Source organism: Seriola lalandi, unplaced genomic scaffold (genome assembly GCF_002814215.2).
Source record: "Seriola lalandi dorsalis isolate HSWRI2012SDOR001 ecotype SW California unplaced genomic scaffold, Sedor1 jcf7180002054845, whole genome shotgun sequence".
Classification (NCBI taxonomy): Eukaryota; Metazoa; Chordata; class Actinopteri; order Carangiformes; family Carangidae; genus Seriola; species Seriola lalandi.
The window spans coordinates 183219-197449 of record NW_019525398.1 but is presented as its reverse complement, the minus strand read 5'-3'; the positions used below and the strand labels follow the sequence as shown (position 1 = coordinate 197449).

The 14231-nt window shown below is 43.2% G+C and overlaps 3 protein-coding genes across 7 annotated transcripts in view; 1 reads left to right on the top strand and 2 right to left on the bottom strand.

The window, feature by feature from the left end:
* Positions 1-3346, bottom strand: part of prpf4 (pre-mRNA splicing tri-snRNP complex factor PRPF4) — an 8761-nt gene extending 5415 nt beyond the window's left edge. The window contains exons 1-8 of one of the 3 annotated variants that reach the window (XM_023426894.2): positions 3201-3346; positions 2277-2503; positions 1996-2182; positions 1507-1594; positions 1077-1156; positions 531-624; positions 273-367; positions 72-130 (exon numbers count right to left, since the gene is read on the bottom strand). In XM_023426894.2, coding sequence (XP_023282662.1) covers positions 72-130; positions 273-367; positions 531-624; positions 1077-1156; positions 1507-1594; positions 1996-2182; positions 2277-2503; positions 3201-3346 — 976 coding nt within the window. Of the gene's footprint in view, positions 1-71; positions 131-272; positions 368-530; positions 625-1076; positions 1157-1506; positions 1595-1995; positions 2183-2276; positions 2536-3123 lie in introns of all 3 variants that reach the window. The other 2 variants (XM_023426895.2, XM_087179468.1) reach the window with 2 other exon arrangements.
* On the top strand, positions 3266-5049 carry cdc26 (cell division cycle 26 homolog). Of its 2 annotated transcripts, none has more exons than XM_023426896.2 (3): positions 3266-3358; positions 4234-4327; positions 4617-5049. In XM_023426896.2, the coding sequence occupies exons 2-3, from the start codon at positions 4247-4249 to the stop codon at positions 4827-4829; spliced, it is 294 nt and encodes a 97-aa protein (XP_023282664.1). In that variant the 5' UTR covers positions 3266-3358; positions 4234-4246; the 3' UTR covers positions 4830-5049. The 2 variants fall into 2 exon arrangements, with proteins under 2 accessions (XP_023282664.1, XP_023282665.1); XM_023426897.2 differs by lacking the exon at positions 3266-3358 and adding an exon at positions 3408-3539.
* Positions 5050-5355: 306 nt separating this feature from the next.
* The window catches only part of fer (fer (fps/fes related) tyrosine kinase), a 25238-nt gene continuing 16362 nt past the window's right edge, over positions 5356-14231 (bottom strand). The window contains exons 3-20 of one of the 2 annotated variants that reach the window (XM_023426873.2): positions 12900-13031; positions 12643-12816; positions 12360-12459; positions 12084-12267; positions 11471-11608; positions 11265-11384; positions 10965-11087; positions 10683-10884; positions 10444-10542; positions 9971-10177; positions 9723-9845; positions 9560-9616; positions 9342-9460; positions 8406-8500; positions 8200-8323; positions 7584-7738; positions 7327-7449; positions 5356-6864 (exon numbers count right to left, since the gene is read on the bottom strand). In XM_023426873.2, coding sequence (XP_023282641.1) covers positions 6728-6864; positions 7327-7449; positions 7584-7738; positions 8200-8323; positions 8406-8500; positions 9342-9460; positions 9560-9616; positions 9723-9845; positions 9971-10177; positions 10444-10542; positions 10683-10884; positions 10965-11087; positions 11265-11384; positions 11471-11608; positions 12084-12267; positions 12360-12459; positions 12643-12816; positions 12900-13031 — 2412 coding nt within the window. In that variant the 3' untranslated portion in view covers positions 5356-6727. The remainder of the gene's footprint in view (positions 6865-7326; positions 7450-7583; positions 7739-8199; positions 8324-8405; positions 8501-9341; positions 9461-9559; positions 9617-9722; positions 9846-9970; positions 10178-10443; positions 10543-10682; positions 10885-10964; positions 11088-11264; positions 11385-11470; positions 11609-12083; positions 12268-12359; positions 12460-12642; positions 12817-12899; positions 13032-14231) is intronic. The other variant, XM_023426875.2, reaches the window with a different exon arrangement.

Sequence of the window (14231 nt, the reverse complement as noted above, 5' to 3'; positions counted from 1 at the left end):
CCCCCCATATACATCTATAAAGTTATCTTGACAGTGAATTCAGAAATGAGAAAATGAGAGGCTCAGCCCACCTCTGAGTGTTCGGATCAGGTTACAGTCAGGGACAGACCACAGCTTACACAGACCACTCCTGTCGGGGGGAGGGGTTAGCATGTTAGCATTAGCTTCATCATGATGTAAACATGTAGTAAAAACAAATGCTGTCCCTGTGTGTGTTTATGCTAACTCTTTGTGTGCTACTGCTAATGCTAACAGTGGGTGTGGCTTGTTACCAGGAGGCGGTGGCCAGCATCTTGGAGTCGGGGCTGAAGTGGCAGAAACTGATTGGTCGATCATCACCGATCTGACTGCAGAAGTTGTTCAGATTCTGAAGAGCCAATCGAAATGTTGATTAAAACCATCTCTTTTAAATCCTTAATCAATATAATTAATATTATTAATAATAGAAACTCATTAATACGAAATAATACCCTTTGATGAATTCTTCTTATTTATTGATTTGTGCTTTAATGAAATTAAATCCGTCTCACCCTCAGGCTCTTGTGCAGCTCCTGTTGCCGGATCGTCCTGGTTGCCTCGGCAACATCCCTCTGAGCACGTGCAGCCTCCAGACGCTTCATCGCCCTGACAGACCAATCACAGCAGGAGCTTTTAAGTCACAGCCAATCAGATCCCTCCGGTATTTAGGACTCTTGTTCAGTTTGTTACAATCTTCTCTCGCTACATGTGTTTATCACTCAATGGTCAGCAGTCAATTCAATTTCACACACAGTTACTGGTCATCATCATTTAGTGTCAACTGTAGAGTGTTGCATTGTGGGATTGTTAGCGGACAGCAGAGTCTCAGAACAGCAAAATACTCAGAGATCAGAGAGGAAATCAGAGGAACTGAACATCAGGTAAGTTGATAGGCAGGTAAACTGATCATCAGGTGAGCTGATGGATAGGTAAACAGGTAGTGAGGTGTGTGGACTTCTAACTGATGGTGTTTAATGTGGAAATGATTATATCAACACGACTGAGAAATGCTTCTGGTCCTCCTCTGTCTCTGATCAGTCAGTTTGTTGCTGACTCACCGTGGCAGAGAGTATTTGGCCAACCAGAGCCGGGCGTCCCGCAGGAAAACGGAGCCCTCGTGGTACCACGTCTGCTGGCACTGTGATTGGTCAGAAAGAAAAGGTTACATTTTTACAGTTTTGTTCAATCCAGTGATCTTTTTCTTTATTTCATTCCTGTGTTCTTCAGTGTATTTGAGTGTGTACTTCAGTGTATTTGAGTGTGTACTTCAGTGTATTTGAGTGTGTAATTCAGTGTATTTGAGTGTATTTGAGTGTGTACTTCAGTGTATTTGAGTGTGTACTTCAGTGTATTTGGGTGTGTAATTCAGTGTATTTCAGTGTATTTGAGTTTCAGTGTATTTCAGTGTATTTGAGTGTGTACTTCAGTGTATTTGAGTGTGTACTTCAGTGTATTTCAGTGTATTTCAGTGTATTTCTGTGTACTTACCTCATCCTGTGATCTCTTAGCTCTCTCTTCATCTTTCCTGGACTTCTTCAGAGCGTCTGGACCGACCACAGACAAGACACTTCGCAGCCTGAACACAAACATCGGAAAAACTTTATTTCAAAATTAATTAGTTTAATTTTAGGAAAATTACCTGTGATATCTGCATTTTTTTTAATTTAATGACATAGGCAATTATATAGATTATTTCCTGATACCAACACATTAAAACTGTGAATGTACCTGACTTTAAAACCGTGTCCCCTCTGAACCACAGACTGATTTTGTGATGTTTGTTTTGGACTGAACTGATGTAGATTCATTGTCATTTAGTTTTCTTCCAACGTCTGAATCTTCAGTGAAATCTGATTAAGACCAAAGATCCTGTTTCTTCCTGTTACTCTTCAAATAAACCGAAACTATGTTTTATTTAAAACTAATTCAGTGAAACATGTAAATCAAGTTTAAACTAAAAAAGTCTTATTTTCCCACCTCTCCCGGCGGTCAGCTGGTCCCTCTCCGAACAACGTGATTGGCTCTCCAAGTGCCCGGAGACCGGCCTTCACCTCTGCGTCATCGGTGGAGACGGTGATCTGTCGTGCTCGCCGCCGCCGCTCGAACTCAGCGAGCGCTTCCTGCTGCCGCTCGCTGACCCGCTCCTCCATCTCCAGAGTCTCTCCTGCATGGCATCATGGGAAATAGTCTCATTTTCACCACACAAGTAAAAAAGAAACACCTGTAGTTTATAACACAGTTTATAACAGGTGACCCACCTGAGGAGATGTTGATGTTACCAGCCTCTATCCCCGCCTTCACCGCATCACTTCCTGACATTGCGCTGCTTGCCATCTCTGAGCTCAGACGTTCCCTCTCTTTCTCCTCGAGGCTTCCATAGAACACACGACTCTTCTTCACGGCTGGAGCCGCGTCCTCTTCGTCGGACATTTTCACACACTCCCTCTTCTTCTTCTTGTACTGCTGCTGCTGTGGCGCCCAGAGGCTGCCGGGAAAAAGGTCACAGCAGAAAATGATCTGATAGTAAATACAAAATAAATGTAGTTTTTACTTTTCACGGGTTAAAAATACTAATAAAAGAGAAAACAAAAAACAAGCTCATTTCTGTATAAAAAATAATAAGAAAAAACTTAAAATTAAATCTGTTTTTTTTACCAATATAGCAACAGGGTTTAAAAATAAAATGATTTTGATTATGGCATAATAACATAGCAAATATCTTGTATGATCATGTATGAATTTTACATAACATCAGAGGTCTGGAACAATTTTTGATAAAATAACAAAGGCAAGAATATTTTCTAAGTAAGGTGTAAGTGCAGACAGTCGGTGGAGGAAACATTTCAAAGACTGTTTCCTCCAGACTCTATGATCACATGTCAATCATTTACACAGAAACTGTTTCATTTTGAAATATTTTAAGGGATTTGGTTCTAACAGACTAAAATCATACGATTCTTTACCGGAGTTTGGCGCGAATAAAAAGGTTTAGTTCGGTGTTGCGGAGAAAAGGAGATGAAAGGAAGAACACGAGAAAACGTGACACACACTATGTTAGCATTAATATTAGCATTCAAACGGCTACTTATCCAGCGTCACACACACCTGAGCAGACACACGGCAGGTGTGAAACGGTCCGTTAATAAACTTTATGCTGAAATATTTTGAATTTACAAACTTACAGCCGAAGACAAACGAAGCGTCGGAGTCTCTCAATTCCGTGACCCGGATGTAAACACGTCATCTGCTTCCGGGTCAAAGGTTGTTTTCCGGTCGATACAACGGTAGCACACAAACAGAAAAAGAAAAAAACCCGGGAAAACAACATCACAGCTGTCAGGTAACGTTACACACCTTTATCACAACTACGGGGCCCGTGTTATAAAGTTCGTCAGTTCCAGTTTAATTTACCGGGTTTAGAGATTTAAACAGACGTTAGCCGCTTAGCTTAGCTTCCGTTTACTGTTAGACTGAAACAGGAAGAAACACCGAGATTCACTGGTGTATACTGTAGTAAACAGGTATGTAGTGGTGTGTACTGGAGTGTACTGGATTAAACAGGTATGTAGTGGTGTGTACTGGAGTAAACAGGAGTAAACAGCTATGTACTGTTGTATACTGAAGTAAACATGTACAATGGTGTATAGTGTACTTCAGTATTTTATGATTCAGTAATCAGTGAGTCAATCAAAAGAAATCAGAAGGTCTGGGTTTATCTGACAGATTTTATAAATTGACTGCCGATTAATTGGAATTAATATTTAAGCTGATTCTGCGTAATAATTACATGAATTTCCCCTAGGGGATAATTAAAGTAAAGTATCTGTCTATCAATCTATCCTGAGTAGGACTCAATCAGATGATTAATATTAAATGAGAACTAAATGAAATGTCTGTTTGTGCTTGAATGCAGGTTTATTGCTTTCTAAAACTCAACACCAAATATAAACAGAAATAAAGAGTTTGACTGAGAAACTAAGATGAAATAAACACATTCGGTCCTGGATGCAGACTGGATTCAGTACTTTCCATAAAAGAAAGAATCCATAAATGTTAGTAGAACTACATTCTAGTAGTACTGGTACTACAGCACTGCCGGAGGGTTGAGCCTTTCGATCCAGATCCTTTGGTTTTGGTAAAACCAGGTCCTCTAAGGCCAATGGAACAGATGATGTCATTGTCTCTGATGTGATGTTTGTGTTTCTACGTCAACAGAAGAAAACAGAAGATGTTGAGGAGGAAACCGACTCGTCTGGAGCTGAAGATTGACGACACCGAGGAGTTCGAGAGTGTCAAGAAGGAGCTCGAGGTCAAAATCACTAACACGATCAATACTGTCAATACGAGTCATTACTGTCATCATTAATCAATTCTGTGAACACCAAACTCATCATCCTGTTAGTGACAGAGTTTTTCTGACCATTAACTCGCTAATTAACATATTATGAACATACTAATTAATAACTGTCTGTCTTCACGTGAAACAACAGCTCAGGTGTATTCTTACCTGTGACGGCCAGAGCCACTGCTCCACCTGAGGATCAGAGACCAGCTTCTGGTCTGGTCAGCTAAGTCTTACTTTTTTTCTGTTTTTTTAGGCCAGGAAGCGTCAGCGAGAGGAGGCGGAGTCAGGTGGCGGAGTGGGCGGGGCATCTGTCATCAGTGTTGACATCATCGGGGGTGGAGCGTCAGCCTCAGCATCATCCTCCACAGCAGTGACGAGGGCGGAGCTCATCAATGAACGAATCGGCTACAAGCCCCACCCCAAACCAGCAACGCTGCCGACCTTATTTGGAAGTCTACAGTTTTAATAAAATAAAAATAATGTTTAAAGAGAAAAGGTGGTTTGTTTATTTAGTTTCTGTTGTTATGGGACGTTTACAACATATAGAAAAAAAATTTCAGAATAAAAGCCGGAAAATTAATCAATGTCACGTCCCTTTCCTCAAAATTTTTGTATAAATATTCTTTTATAATAAAACCAGCTGGAGACACACAGAAGATTTTCATTCCAAGATATTACATTTTTTTTTTTAATTTATTCATTTTTACATTTTATCTCCCAAATTCGTAAAAAAAAAGTTTTAATTAGAAAAAGTGAAAACACCACAGTGACTGACAGTGAATTTATCAGATTTCAATTATTTCACTCTGAAATACTCAGTTTGTTGTGATGAATTCATTTTTTTTAATTTGGTAAAATGATGTTTTATTTGGTAAACAAACATTTAACAAAGTTTTTACAAAAGTTAAAAAATAAACATGTTATAACCCTCGTATAATGTTCAACGTTTTTATTTTAAACCAAAGATAAAAATGTTAGAAACTGTCACCATGTGTGTTCATAGTTGTTTTATTTTCATAATAAATGCTACGATAATATTTTTATAAAGAGCTTAAACAAATAAAAAAGACAAACGCAATTAGTGAAAAGAAAAAATGAAAAACTCAAAGATGATTTAACAAAAAAAAAAACTGTAAAAACATCTTTATTTACAGTAACAGTAAGTAGCTCTGACATCATTATCATTTAGACTCATTCCAGGAAGTGATGTTGACCAATCAGTACTCTCGATTGATTTACAATAAGAACTGTTTCTTATTTGTAGTTAATTAAAATAAATATAACATTTTTAAATTTTGACGAATTAAAAGCTACATTTATTCTCTTCCTGCTTTTCAATTTTCAAAATAAGACTTTTTTTTTTTTTTTTAATACTGTTGACTTTTTTTTTACGTGACAACAACCAGACCACTGATAAGTCAGAAACATTTCCTGGAATCACACTTTAAAAAACAGAGAAAAAAAAAAGAGTTGGGCGGGCGTGGTCTGTGTGATGACTGACAGCTCGTTTTTCAGAATAAAGGTCCACTTTCCTTCCAAAACAGTTTGTAAATTAACTTTTTCAAACAAACACAAAAAGAAATAAAATGAGTAAAAACATAATAAATAAAAACAGAAACAAATTAACAGTTTATGTTTGTGCTGACAGCTTATTGGTCCTCAGCAGTGGAATAATGTTTAGTGTTCAATCTGTTGCCCTGGTAACTGTAGTGATGGGGGTGTGGCTTAACGTCTGACTGTCACCTGTTTTAGTCTCTTGACATTTTGAGCTTATTTAGTGTTTCATGTTACATGTTGGAGACATGAAAAATGAATTTTTTGTTTTTTTTTCAGATGTTTGTCTCAAAGTTTTTAACGTAAACGTTGAAACACCTGTCAGGTGTGAGTGTGTGAGTGTTTTAGTCAGAGATTAGTGTCTGGAGTTTATCTCATGCTAACGACTTGTCGTCAGTTCCTTCTTTGTCTGTTAATCGATATGTAACAATTAACATTGATCAGGAATAACGTAGATTCAAACAGAATTCATGTGATCACACAATATCTGATGCTAAGCTAATAGGTCCATTTGCTCCATTTTTTCAGACGCAACGTAAAGATGTTTCTACCTTGATCGTAAAATCGATAATGGCTGAATTGTGATGTCATGCTTCAGATTGTACATGCTAACAGGTTCATCACGCTGTTGTGTTTGTCTTAGTGTTTCCAATAAACTTTTTTTTTTTTTTTTTGTCTGAAAAGACAATGTGTTTCTGAACCACTTCTGCCTGCTGACCACGCCCACCCACCGGCCAAGCCTACTTGTTGAAAAAAAAAGTGACTTGTCTTCGCTGATGACGCTCTGCTGCTGAGTACATGATGATGTCATCACTTCTTTTTGATGGCTGCGAGGTCTCGCTGCAGCTCAAAGAACTTGGGTCGGTCCTCTGGGTTGTACTGCCAGCAGCGCTGCATCACTTTGTACACGTCATCAGGGCAACGCTGTGGGCACGCCATTCTGTAACCTAGCAACCAAGAGAGGAATGGGGGCAGTTTCTATTTATAAAGTAAAACAACGATGTTGTCACATAAAACCCTTATTCTGAAAATGAAAGAGGAAATAACATTTTATAAGTGGAGTGGAGGTCTCATCAGGGACTCTGGACCTGAGTCCAGTTTGATGCCGGATTACTTCAAAGGTCCCAGTGTGGTTCAGGTTTGCTCAGGTAGGTTCAGAATGACACCACCCAGTGTAATGATACTACATAACAGTGTGATGACATCACGTCTCTCTATAGCGCCCCCTGCTATCTGGGCGTTCAAACTTTAACCCTTAAAACCAGGTGAAACGTTTTTTTGATGAAATTTGATTCACTGACATTCACGTGGTGAAGGCAAAAACGGCTGACAAAACAAACAACAAACACAGTTCACCTGTTAAACCTCATTAATCTGGACAGAACAGCTGATTCTATCCGTGTGGTTACCTTTCTCCACCTGCTCTCGGGCCTGCTGATTGGTCATCCCAGGGTAAGGACACACCCCCAGACTGAAGGTTTCCCAAAGCAGGATCCCATAACTCCACACGTCACTCTCTGAACTGTAACGACCTGCAGCAACCAATCACAGTGCAGGAGAGTAACAGTGAGTAAACTGGCTTATATTGTTTATAACCAGGTGTTACAGGTGTGTTAGAGATGGAGTACAGGTGTGTCAGGTGGGGTACAGGTGTGTCAGGTGTTACCATAGTTGAGGGCCTCAGGTGCGGTCCATTTGATGGGAATCTGTTTGAGTCCAGATGAAGAGTAAACTCCATCATCCTCCTGACGACTCATCCCAAAGTCACTGATCTTCAACACACTGCCTTCCCCCACCAGACAGTTCCTCGCTGCCAGGTCCCTGAGACAGACAGGTGGAGACAGGTGGGGACAGGTAGAGACAGATGGAGACAGGTAGAGAGAGATGGAGACAGATGGGGACAGGTGGAGACAGATCGGGACAGGTGGGGAGAGATGGGAACAGGTGGAGACAGGTGGGGAGAGAACAGGGACAGGTAGGCAGAGGTGGAGATAGTAGGAGACAGGTGGACAGAGATGGGGACAGGTGGAGACAGGTTAATTCTGAACCACTGGCCTCCACCAGTTGAACCAGCTCTGAATGTTAAACTGATTTCAGGAAGCTGCAGCTCCTTCACATTTAAAGCCTAATAGAGGGAAGCTAATGGAGAGCGTTAATTGTGAAGTGACAATAGGAAGTATAATAAACCACATGTGTAACATCATATAAAGAATCTTCTATAACGAGTTGACTCTGCTGGACAGTCTATACTGACACAGGTGAACAGGTGTGAGGTGAGATACCTGTGGATGCAGTTCTTGCTTTCCAGGTACGCCATCCCAGCAGCAGCATCGACGGCGAAGCGAACCAGCTGCTTTGTCTTCAGCTCATCCTTCTTCTTCCTCAGAAAGGACAGGAAGTCTCCACCTGAAGACACAGCGAGGGGTCACACACACACACACCTGTTCAAGAGCAACCAACAACAGAAGGTAAGTGAAGCTCCACCCACCAGGAACAAGCTCCATGACGATGTAGATCGGCTGTCTCTGCGTACAAACGCCAATCAGCTTCACGATGTTTGGGTGGTCGTACTGTTTCAGGATCCTGCAGCCAATCACAGACAGGCAACATGAGACACCAGCCAATCACAGAGCTGCTACACATTTCCAGGCAGCCAATCAGAAAGATCGTACAGTCTGTGTTGTCATGATGATGAAATTTCAATTATATAAACAAACCTGGATGTTACAGTTTAAATATTATGCTTTCCATTTTTTATGTTTGTTTATATTTTGTGCTTCACAAACTTCATATTCTTTATATTTATTAGTTATTTATTAATAATATGTTGATATATTAATATTGATATTAATATTAACTTGGTCTGACAGGAACCAGGTCTTTCTGCTGCTGATTCATTTCATTTTCTACTAAAAACATTTTTGGTCTTTAATTCTTGTTATTGTTTGGTGTTGTTGTTGTTGTTTGTTGTTGTTGCTGTTGTTATTGTTTGGTTTTGTTGTTTTTGTTGTTTGGTGTTGCTGTTGCTTGGTGTTTGTTGTTGTTGCTGTTGTTGCTTGGTCTTGTTGTTTGGTGTTGTTGTTATTTTTGTTGTTTGGTTTTGTTGTTGTTTGTTGTTGTTAGTGTTGTTGTTTGGTGTTGCTATTATTGTTTGGTGTTGGTGTTTGGTGTTGTTGTTTGTTGTTGTTGCTGTTGTTGCTTGGTGTTGCTGTTGGTGTTGTTGCTTGGTGTTTGTTGTTGTTGGTGTTGTTGTTGTTTGGTGTTGTTTGTTGTTGTTGTTCTCTGTTGTTGTTGCTTGTGTTGTTGTTTGGCGTTGCTGTTGTTGTTGCTTGGTGGTGTTGTTGGTGTTGTTTGTTGTTGTTGTTGCTTGTGTTGTTGTTGTTGTTGTTGTTGTTGTTGTTGTTGTTGTTGACGACATGCAGACCTGGCCTCAGACAGGAAGCGGATCTTCAACTCTGGAGGTAAATCTTCTTTACACGTTTTGACGGCGACCGGCGTTTTGTCGCGCTGCAGTGTTCCTTTAAACACCTCACCAAAGTTACCCTGGCAACGAGCACACAGCATGGGCATGATGGGACATGGAGGCAGAGAAAGTTGAGAGATGTTAATTGTGTGTGTGTGTGTGTGTGTGTTGTAAGTCACCTTTCCCAGCAGGTCTCCCAGGACCACGTCCTCATGGTTCAGGATCCACTTCTTGTCCTGGAAACAGGAAATGACATCACATTCATCATCATCATCACTAATCTCACACACACTAACTCGCTGTAACATGTTCATGTGTGGAGGTGTATTTATGAGTGGTTGCCTTGACAACGGGGTTGAGCAGAACGACTCCAGACTTCTTGGTGATGACTTGTTTGGTGGAGAAATGATGCTCGATGAGCTGAGGGATGGTCGAGAAGCCGGTCCCTTCAAAACGGTACTGACTCTACCAGAGGGGTGGGACACACAGAGAGAGAGGTGGGTGGGGGGACACTGGGACCACAGTCCTGAACGGGGTCTCTGTTCAGAACCTTGTTGGTCACATGACGTTAACGAGGCAGTGATACGTACGTCGGCGAACTGGATGATGAAGTGTCGTCTCTGTTCATCAGAAAACACAGACAGGACGTACTCGCCCGGTTTACCATGACTCTCCCTCACCAGAAAGTCTCCCTGTTGCCGTAGTAACTCCTGAGCCTCGGTGCGGGGGATGGCGCCATGATACCACTCCTGCTCCGCCAGGGGGCGCTCTGATGTCGGGATCACATCGAAGAACTGCTGCCGGGGGCAAAGACACAAAGAATTCAAGAAAATTTATTGACAAGAGACAAACAGCAGGACAACAGTAAATCCAGGTGGTGATGACATCATCGATGATCTCAGTTTCTATTGGTGGAAATATTATATAACTCTGATCATCTATAATCAGTAAAAACTGGTTTATTTATTCTGTATCTTTGATCTGCTTATAAGGGGGGGTGATGTTTGACTGGACCTGAGCTGCTGACATGTCACTAACATCTGGAAACACCTGGAAGTCTCACCGAGGTGGAGGAGCCCAGCATGGCTTTAGGAGAACGGATCATCCCAGCCAGAGAATGTCGCAGCGTGTCGAAGCGAGAGCTCTTCTCCTTCGTCTTATCCTACACACACACACACACACACACACACACACACACACACACACAATCCAGCTGTTGTAATGTTATAAGAAAGAGGCGCTTCTATTTTGATCTCAGATCTCAGATCAGATCACTGATTTGATCAATAATTGAATATTTACCGTGGAGCCGACGGAGCGGGCATCGTCCTCGTAAGGCAGCGCTGGGGGAGGCGGCGGTGGGGGAGGGGAGGTGGTGGCGGCAGCCATCTTGGCATCCAGCAGGGCCTTCTGGGAGGCGAGACGGGCCTCAGAGCCACGCAGTGATTGGACAGCGTGACGAAGCTCGAGCAGAGAGAGTTTCTGACTAAGCAGCAGGACGCAGCTGAGGGCGAGAGACATTAACAGACAGTCACAACACAGAGAGAGAGAGAAGACGTGGACAGAAGTGGGCCTCAGACTCACTCGCTCCTCCTCTCAGCGCTCTGCTGACTCGTTTGGATCTTGGTGTCCAGGTCATCGGCCAGCGCCTCCTTCGTCCTCAGATTCTGCTGAGTCAGCGTCAGCTCTTCTGTTGCCGATGACAACCTGGAAGACAAGCACAGTGAGACTTTCTGTTTGCCTGTGAATCTGGAAAACATTTCTGAAACATCTGGACAGTTTTCCTTTTTTTATCTTTCCAGCATCTGTTTGCTTATATTTGATAGGACAGAGACTTTTACTTTGGCAGGCTACAGGAAACAGTTTAATTTTGTAGTAGCTCACATGGCCTGCAGGCTGTCAGCCGTCAGCGTGTTCCAGAGGATCTCATTGGCCGGCAGGTTGTCCGTCTCCTCCAATAGAGATGTGTCGAACTCCACGCTTGGCTCTGGGGTCTCCGGAGACCTGAGAGAGAGAGACACCATGGTAACCAGGAGCATGTGACAGAGAGACCGTTACCATGGTAACCACACAGGAAGCGAGCCTCTGACCTGTAGGCGTCGATGAAGTGTTGGTACTCGGCCAGAGGATCGATCTGCTGAACAGCTGCTGAAATTTCCTGATGAACCTTCACGATCTCCTCCGTCAGCAGACTGCTGATGTCACAGTACTCCTCCAGAATACTCCTACTGCAGAGACACACACTGATGATGTCACAGTACTCCTCCAGCATACTCCTACTGCAGAGACACACACTGATGATGTCACAGTACTCCTCCAGAATACTCCTACTGCAGAGACGCAGACTGATGATGTCACAGACACACACTGCTGATGTCACAGTACTCCTCCAGAATACTCCTCTGCAGAGACGCAGACTGATGATGTCACAGACACACACTGCTGATGTCACAGTACTCCTCCAGAATACTCCTACTTCAAAGACACATACTGATGATGTCACAGACACACACTGCTGATGTCACAGTACTCCTCCAGAATACTCCTACTGCAAAGACACACACTGATGATGTCAGACACACACTGATGATGTCACAGTACTCCTCCAGAATACTCCTACTGCAAAGACACACTGATGATCAGTGTGTCCATATATGTCTCAGTGGGCGTGTCAGTTAGCATGTCAGTTATCATGTGACTCACAGTGCAAGTGTCATGTCCTCTTGCATCCTCTGCAGGGCGTCGAGCAGAGCGGGCGCGGCACGGCGTCTGTGTTCGTCCTGCTGCGTTTGAGCGCCGCACACCGCCAACACGTACTGGTTGTGAAGGTTGTGGAGCTTCGCTGTCGCTTTGTCGTAACGCTCACGGGCACGCTCTGCCTCCCGACCTGCAATTGAACCAGAGACATGGAGGGGGAGGAGTCAGAGGTTCTTCCTCTCAGTAACATGACAGTATTTAGAGTGTTGGGGTGGGAGGAACCTTTGGCCAGCGCCTCTCTGTATTTCTCTTTGGCGTTGTTTGCGTCACGGCTCAACTGACGATACGTCGCCTTCAGCTTCTCCAGGTCACTCCTGGTTACCTAGCAACAACACACAGCAACAGGATGACGAAACTTTAGTCTGATTTATGCTCTTCTCAGAGTGGATGACATCATCACACCTGTTACCTGTCAAAGTGACACAAACTGATTTTTATTTTCAGCAGGTGAACTAGTCACACATCTTAATGGCTGGCCCCCCACCCCACCCCAACCCCAGCAGACCTTGTGGTTGTGGCTCTCCAGCTGCTGATGAAGACTCTGGTAGCTCTTCTTCACCTGCTGCTTGTCTCGAATCAACGTGGCAAGGCGGTGAAGAGGACCAGAGTTCAAGTCGTCAGCGTGACTCCTCATCACTCGACCCAATGCCTCTGTCTGACGGATCACCTGAGACCAGGACTGACACAGAGACAGGGTCTGACACCAGGACTGACACAGAGACAGGTACTGACACCAGGTCTGGATGGACAGGTGAGTCTCACCTTGCTGACGGTGCTGATGTAATCAGCAGCTTCCTGTTTCTCAGTTTGCTGAGTCATGCTGAGCAGCAGAGCAGAGTACTCCTTATCACTCTTCACCCGTAGCGTCATGAACCGCTTCACTGTCTCCAGCAGCTAGACACACACACACACACACACACACACACACACACACACACACACACACACACACACACACACACTAACGGCGAGGGCGAGCAGGTAATGAGTGCATGGTTGTCTGTGGAGAGAGAGAATAATAATAATAAAAGATTGTTGAGTGTATGCCTCAGGTGGAGTCTCCACGAAGACAAACACACACAAAACAGCAGCAGCCATGTTGTTGCAGCTAGTAAACTTGTGTACGGTTAAAACAGCTCATCTACCTGCAGCATCACACCTTCAAACTGTCACAACATCCACTAGCAAAAATTCAAGGTCTCTGGACCAAACTGTTAGAAATAAAACGCGTGTGAATAATCTATAATCGGCAGTAGGTAAATAAAAAGAGGAAGTTGATTCATTAATCATGACAATGGTCATTAGTTTCAGTCATTATTAAAGACCTCCATGTTTCATTGATAACTTTAAATGACTGTGTAAGCACGTCACAGCCTGACCTCAGCGGGTGAAAACAGTTAGCATGTTGACTGACACTGCACATAATAATAATAATAATAATAATAATAAAAACTGAACTTTCACTCAAACCACTTCAATCACAATAAAATAACAGGAATAAATCCGAGTTTTTTCTCAGTTTAATCGCATCAAACAGTTTCACTTGATTTTAATCTATTTTTAAACTGAGAAATTTCACATTCCTACAACTGAAGCTAGGCTAACGCTAACCGCTCCACCTCATTGACACCAATGGGAAACTGAAGCTAACGGGCTAACGGTCAGTTAAACTTTATTAACAACAGCTTTAACACAAACGAACAAATGACCACAGCAATAAGAACTCCCGCTCTCCTCTCCCCGTGTTTCTGTTCGTTTCTCCCGGTGAATAAAGAAAGGATGAAGAAGGAGAAGAAGGATAAGGAGGAGGAGGAGGAGGAGGAGAGGGAGAGTCGGGAGGGGGCTCGCTGTTTTTCCACTATTCCTAGGCCGTTTTCAGCCGCAATAACGCACCAGGAAGCGGCTTTTTCCAACGGCAGACTCGCTGTCCGGTCACCGCGCTCCTCTGCCGTCCTCCGCCGGGAACATCTCCTACTGTTGTCCGTGTTTTTCTGCTCCGTTCCCCCGGCTTCCCCTCCTGTTGTCCGGCCACAGAGCTAAGCGGCTAACGGCTAACAGGGAGGGGCTTCCGCGGGAAACGGAAGGGGGGGGGGG